This window comes from Vigna radiata, unplaced genomic scaffold, assembly GCF_000741045.1.
Source record: "Vigna radiata var. radiata cultivar VC1973A unplaced genomic scaffold, Vradiata_ver6 scaffold_363, whole genome shotgun sequence".
NCBI lineage: Eukaryota > Viridiplantae > Streptophyta > Magnoliopsida > Fabales > Fabaceae > Vigna > Vigna radiata.
The window spans coordinates 234,846-242,592 of NW_014542354.1; the positions used below are offsets into that span (position 1 = coordinate 234,846).

General features: G+C 29.7%; 1 protein-coding gene across 1 annotated transcript; it reads left to right on the plus strand.

Moving 5' to 3' along the window:
• Window positions 1-4,061: 4,061 nt before the first annotated feature.
• LOC106779569 (probable mediator of RNA polymerase II transcription subunit 37c) lies at window positions 4,062-6,030 on the plus strand. Its single transcript, XM_014667694.1, has 2 exons — window positions 4,062-4,281; window positions 4,391-6,030. Exons 1-2 carry the CDS (start codon window positions 4,062-4,064, stop codon window positions 6,028-6,030), a joined length of 1,860 nt encoding a protein of 619 aa, XP_014523180.1.
• Window positions 6,031-7,747: the final 1,717 nt, after the last annotated feature.

Below are 7,747 nucleotides of genomic sequence, written 5' to 3' on the forward strand. Positions count from 1 at the left end.
TTATATTATTGTTCTTCTAGGATTCGCAAAATGCAGAAGCTACTTGAAGACTTTTTCAATGGGGAGGATCTTTGCAGAAGAGGATATTATATTATTGTTCATAAATATTTATCCTTTTAGTTTATGAATGATAAAAGTTTCATTATTCATGAATTTCCATTTCATCACTGAGTTTGTGATTAGTAATTTTTTGGTTAAATTAGTTTCCAAATAGATTTAGATTATATCTATTTATCTATGAGTTCAAAAAATCAGTAAAGTGTATTACATTTAATAATACTAATTATATTTTATATTTTCAGGTGTGTAGATGCAGCTAGTAAAGTGTATTACAAAAGAGAGAAATATTCAGTTAGTTTTGGAACATGCGTGTGATATTGGAAAATCAATTTTGAATTGTCGTAATCGGTTCCTCATTCTTAAAATCTATTTGTGTTGTTATATTTTAAAGGTTTTAATAATAATAATAATAATAATAATAATAATAATAATAATAATTATTATTATTATTATTATTATTATAAGATATTAATTTTAATTATAAAAACAATTATATTTTAATTTATTCAAATTATTTTTTACCTATCATGTTATTCAAGTCATTACCACTCATATTCAAAACCATTAATTTACTCAGATTCCCAATTTCCCTAAAAATATGACCCAGAAACCGGTGATGTAGCATGGAGGGAGAGCAATTGCGGTGAGTTGGAGTTGATATTCAGTAAGTCACTAGAAGAAAGAGATTGAGTACATGCCACATCATTAAAAATTGATTGGTTAGCATGGCAGGACACAATAAATTTAACATCGTTTATAAGGACAATATTTCAATTGATTCAATTTTACATAAATATGGATCTAGTTGAAATAAAAAATTATGAAGACTTATTTAAGACGATTTTGCATAAATAGAAACATTCAAAATGATTAAAGATAAGATAAAATGAGATGTTATAATTACGTGAGATGTATATAATTTAACCACCCTAGCGAAAATATAACTTCGTATTATTATTTTTATAGTAAGTAGTGTTGTCAAAGCTGGTTAGAACCCGAAAATTAACCCGACTCACAACAGGTTTGGATCGAGTTTGATAGAATTTTTTTTGAAATTTTTATAAGAGTTAATTTTAAACCAAATTTATTAAGAATCTAATTCGTCTGGATTGAATATGTGATGAACTGGGTTCACTTATCAATTCTCTAATTTTTCTAATAATTTTTTTTTCTTGGGTTAATCATTTTACAATATATTGAAAGAGAAGTTTGTGTCAAATTATTTTTATATAAAATAATTAAACAACATGAAAAATTCACAAATATTTACTTAATAATTTAATTTTTATGCAGAAATAAATTCAAATTGCTGTGAAATTATTAAAAGTTTTATTGAGGAGATTTTATAACATATATGTGTAAATGAAATCTTATGTTTAAATGATCATAAATCTAATCTGACCTTTCTTCTTTATTTAAATTTGAATTAGTATTTTTGTTATTTTTATGAATTGAAAAAAAAAAATTGTAAGTAAATGAGTTGGTGAATCACCTATTTAACTTATTAATTCATGATGGTCGAGTCAGATTTAAATTTTTTTAATTTCCTAATAAATAAATCTATTTGAGTTGACTCATTAAGCGAGTAACACATTATATATTTTTTGGTTGAAATTTAAATGTTGACCATTGTTGCGACAATATTAATTTTATAAATTAGTCTGCTTAAAATCTTATAAACTATGTATCATGCATTTACGACAATTATATTATACTTAAAATTTCAGTTCTAATTCTTTATAAATTTGTTGAGATATATTTAAACAAATGTATATGAAAAACTTTAAGAATAAAATGATAGTTATTCTTTTATTGGATTTTAAAGGTGATAAAAAAAATAAATTTAAAAGTAAAATTTGAGAGATTTAATTGATATGATAAATAAAAGTATTTTAATAAATAAAAAAATACAAAACAATTGAAAAGAATATAAAAATAATTTTGAATTAGTTAGAATTAAAAAATAATAATGAATTGTTTTTTGAAAAAAAATATAATTATTATAAGATTATTAGTTTATCCGTATTGTAACTACAATAATTTTCATTAGACAAACAATATTAACAACTGTTATGAACACCTTGATCCTTTTTACTTCTATTTGAATAATATTATTATGTTTATTATTTAATGTTATTATTGATTAAGTAGAACACATAAATAGAATAATTAAAGGGTATAAAAAGAGAAGAATAAAATAAAATCAGAAACAAGATAGAAAGATTATGTGAATTTTTGAAATATTTGGTGGTTGTTGATATTTTAAATATTAAATAAAATAGAATAAGTAAGGAAATTTTGGTGGTTTTATAAATTAATTGAGAGATATTATTTTAATTAAAAAGATAAAGATAGAATAGAAAAAGATAAAAAGAAGAACAGTAAAGAAGGGCTATATATTGTTATCCTAAAATCCAAAAACGAAAATTAGAGAGTTAAGGGGGAAAAGAGACGTTTCTAAGAGAGAAGAGGAAGAGCTACACAAAACCTACTACAAGGGACAACTTGCTGTATTTTTTAAGTTAGATAAAGTCCTAGGATTAGCCAAGGTATGGGAAGCTTACCTTTGTTTGTTAATTGTTGTATGATATATGTGTTCTTTGTTATTTCATTAATAATCATTGTTTATATATGTTTATATGATTATGATTATGGTTGTATGTTGCTCTTGTTGGGTAAGGGTTTATTTATGCATGGGCATAGAGTTTATGTAATATTTGTGTTGAGTTTTTTCTATGAATGTATGTATGGTTGTTAGGTTATCTAAAAAAGGGGTTTGATGTTAAGGGAGAATAAAGTTATGATTTATGGGGTTTTCCATGCAAATATGTGTTGTAAGTATTTGGTTAAAGGAAAGAAAAGAAGTCATTCCAGCATATTACAAAAGCTGCATTGGCGTTTTCATCATTGTGAAGTCTTTCACCTTTGGATCGAGCTGATTTTTGGACAGTGGGTTCCAAACATATGGTTCTTCAGTTTGATTGTTCGAATCGTCAATTGGAGGTCTATGTTGGCAAAAATAGCCTAAACGCAGGAATGTATTTCCGCATATCACAAAACTTGCACTGGTGTTTTCATCGTTGCGAAGTCGTTTACCGTTGGATCGGGCTGAGTTATGGACAGTAGATTCCGGACATATGGTTCTTCATTTTAACTGTTTGGATCGTCAATCGGAGGTCCAGTTTGGGAGAAAAAAGTCTCGCATTAACAGCTCTATTTTGGAGAAGTTGTAGAACGTGATGAGAATCAAAGAATATGAGTTTAGGAATTTTGTTTAAAGTCAGGTTTGATGATTTGTGGATGAGATTGAAACATGTGTGAGTGCTGGGATGAGCCTGAGTATGCGATTAATAAGCATGAGAGTGGAGGATAAAGTCTACTTGTTGTACCTAGTAAATCCTCGTGCGGATAGATGTTGTGCCTTGTATGCATTGGAGGTCATTCGGGTATTGAGCCTTCCTTGTGTGAGGGTGAAGGTGTCTTCCTTGTTCTTGTGTGGCATGATTACGAATCCTATTTTTATTACTATTATGTATGGGTTGTTCGATTATGTTGATTTAATTTGTATGCTTATATCATGTTATTATGATTTGTTTTATTGATAGCTTATCCATACATGTTTGTTTGTGTGTGCATGTGAATGCCTGGAATTTGGATCGTTACAATCTCGTCTAGAGTCTTTTAGTTTTCCGAAAAACATCACTTTAATATGATATGATAAATATAATTATGGTCGTTTTTATTTACATCCTTTACATTAAAATCGTGACAAGCGATTTTTAGTGCCAAGCAAAATTAAATGCATGATGATAGGTATATCACACTATCAATGAGTGCGAGTATGTTATTTCCTTGCTTGCGATGCACGAAGAGATCCTGTTGATCCTAACAAGTGTCAGGGGTCATTTTTTTATTTTTACTAACTATTAAATTTAACCCTTCATATTCATCCATGCTTCTATGCTTCTTCTATCTTACAGTATTCATTCATATAAGGAAGAATGGCCGAAGACAAAAAGGGATTATCAATAGGAATCGACCTTGGCACAACATACTCCTGTGTTGCAGTATGGCAGCAACAACATAATAGGGTGGAGATCATTCATAATGATCAAGGCAACAATACCACTCCTTCTTGTGTTGCTTTTACGGACCATGAAAGGTTGATAGGAGATCCTGCTACAAATCAGGCTGCTTTCAATCCAGAGAACACCATCTTTGGTATATTTTTACTCTTTAACTATTACTTGTTTTTTCCTTTCTATGATTTTTCTGTAAACTTTTAGTAAGAAAAATAGACCACCAAAATATTTTTTTTTAACCCTTGCAGATGCTAAGAGGTTGATAGGTAGGAAATACAGTGACCCACTTGTTCAGAAAGACAAAATGTTGTGGCCATTTAAGGTTGTTGCCGGTGTCAATGACAAACCCATGATTTCTGTTAAGTACAAAGGTCAGGAGAAGAGCCTTTGTGCGGAGGAAATATCATCCATGATCCTCTCAAAGATGCGGGACATTGCAGAGGCATACTTGGAAAAGCCTGTGAAGAATGCGGTGGTTACTGTGCCTGCCTATTTCAATGATTCTCAGCGCAAAGCCACCATGGATGCTGGTACTATTATAGGTCTTAATGTCATTCGTATAATCAATGAACCGACAGCTGCAGCAATTGCATANGGTCTTGATAAAAGAAATGATTGTGTTGGACAGCGAAATATTTTTGTTTTTGATTTTGGAGGTGGTACATTCGATGTGTGTATTCTCACTATTGAGAACAAAGTCTTTCAAGTTAAGGCCACTGCCGGAAACACTCACCTTGGCGGAGAGGACATTGATAATAGAATGATGAACTACTTTGTGGAGGAGATGAAAAGAAAAAGTAAAGTTGACATAAGTGCGAATCCACGTGCCTTAAGGAGGTTGAAAAGTGCTTGTGAGAGAGCAAAAAGGACACTCTCATATGCTGTTACTGCAAACATTGAGGTAGATAATTTATTTCCAGGCATTGATTTATGTTCTTCAATAACCCGAGCAAAATTTGAACANATCAATTGTGATCTCTTTGAAGAGTGTATGGAAACAGTAGATAGGTGTCTTAAGGATGCTAAGATGGAGAAAAGTAGTGTGCATGATGTTGTCCTTGTCGGTGGTTCTTCTAGGATTCCCAAAATGCAGCAGCTACTTGAGGACTTTTTCAATAGGAAGGATCTTTGCAAGAGCGTAAACCCTGATGAGGCTGTTGCTTATGGTGCAGCTGTGCAGGCTGCTCTCTTGAATGAAGGCATTAAGAATGTTCCAAATTTGGTATTGAAAGATGTTACTCCGCTATCACTTGGCATATCTATACAGGGGGATTTGATGAGTGTTTTGATTCCTAGGAATACAACTATTCCTATAAAGAAGAAACAAGTTTTCCTGACATGCCAAGATGACCAATTCTCAGTCAAGATTAAGGTTTATGAGGGCGAGAGAGTGAAAGCCAGTGATAATGATTTGTTGGTTTCTTTTTCTATTTTTGGCTTTCCCCCAGCTCGTCGTGGCTATCCTTTTTATGTGACTTTTGCAATAAATGAAAATGGCATTCTTTCCGTTTCTGCTGAGGAAATAGTAACCGGTAATAGGGATGAAATTATAATATCCCATAAAGGAAGACTATCAAATGAAAAAATTAGTGAAATGATTAAAGAAGCAGAGAACTATAAGTTTGAAGATGAGAAGTTTCTTAAGAAGGCCAAAGCAATGAATGATTTAGATGATCATGTTTATAAGATCAAAAAGGCCTTAAAGAAGAAGGATATCAGCTCAAAGTTGAGTTCGAAAGAAAAGGAAGATATCTGTTCTAAAATTTCTAGAGCCACTGATATGCTTGATAGGCGGAACGAGATGGAAGATATAGTTGCTATTGAAGACTTTCTGAAAAATCTTAAAGCAATCAGTGAACGAATTATGGTCATGGAGAAGATTGTCTAGTTGTTTTAAGCTGTTATGTTTTGTGCGTCACTGATTTGTCATTAACATGAGATAAAATCAAACATTTATGTTTTGGCAGGTAGCTTTTGAATATTCGATAGTGTAGTAGTAATAGTATTTGGTTTGAAAATGGTTATTGTTGCAAATGCAAATAATTTTCATTTGATTTATCTTTGAAAACTTCAATTCTCGTAGTTTAGCCGGTTCAAGTATAGTTTTTTGTAAATTTGTGTGCTTCGATTTTAATGTGACGAATGCATGTACGTTACTTCAAAAGAAAAAAAACACACACTTATATTTTCAACAGAGAAGAATTTTAAATATATCAATGTCTTTTATACTTGAAAAGTTACTTAACAACTCATTATTCTTCGTTTATAAGAAATTTATTGGTTTAATGGACTTATATTAGTTTAATGAACTTTCTTATGCCTTAATTTTTTTCTATTTTATCTTACACTTTCAATAAACTTATTATAATTATATTATTTATTATTAATAATAATAAAATATGAAAGAAAGGTTTAAAATAGAAATCCTTTAAAACGATGAAANAAACTGTTTCTAAGTATATAATTTATTTTTATGATGAGAATATAATAAAAGACATTTATTATATAATATTTAAATTTTAATATATATATATATATATATATATATATATATAACCTGACCATTAAATTATATTTTATTAAAATTTGTTTTCTTTATTATGTTTTGATTATCTCCATAATTTTAAAAATTGCTAAATCTTAAAATATTTTTAGAAAATCAAAGCATTTTTTATCAACTTTCATCTCATTTAACTAATTTATCAAAAAAATTTGTTAAGTGTGATAAANGTCAGGAGTATTTTTTATTGTTCGAATTATTAANACTATGTTAACTAGAGGACTGATGATAATTAGAATCAGTATCTTAATACTATGTTATGATTTGCTCTATCAAATTTTTCCGTTAGAGAAAAATATAATTTTAATCCTTTGAAGCAATATACCTTATAACAATTAGAATGAATATCACGGATATTATATTATGATTTGATTTTTACAATATGAAAACCAATTCCTTTTTTATATTCTTGTCTGACCGAAAAAAAAACCAATTGTTTTTAAAGGAAGATATGATTTTGATAATTAGAATACGATGATAATTAGAATCAATATCTTAATAGTATGCTATGATTTGCTCTATCAAATTTTTCCCTAGGAGAAAAATATAATTTTAATCCTTTAAAGCAATATATTATAATAATTAGAATGAATATTACAGATATTATATTATAATTTGATTTTTATAATATCAAGAAAGAGGATACTGTTAGAAGTGGACTTTAAGCCTAACTCAACCCCACAAAACCGGCTTGAAGGGTGAGGTTTGCACCCACTTATATACACTTAAATGGCCTCATCTCTAGTCGATGTGGGACTTCCAACACACCCCCCTCACGCCGAGGTATATACATCTTGAGCGTGGGATTAGACTTTTTAATGGATGGTCCGATAGCGGGTGGAACAACATGCCCAACGACAACAGAAATTGCTAGGATGGGCTTCAATCATGGCTCTGATATCATGATTATGCACAATGTATGCCACTTTACCTAATACAAAATCCACTCCTTGTGATACTTGTCACTATTCTAAGCAAAGAAAATTGCCTTTTCAATTAAGTACTACTGTTTCAAAAGCTCCTTTTGATTTAATTCATGTTGATA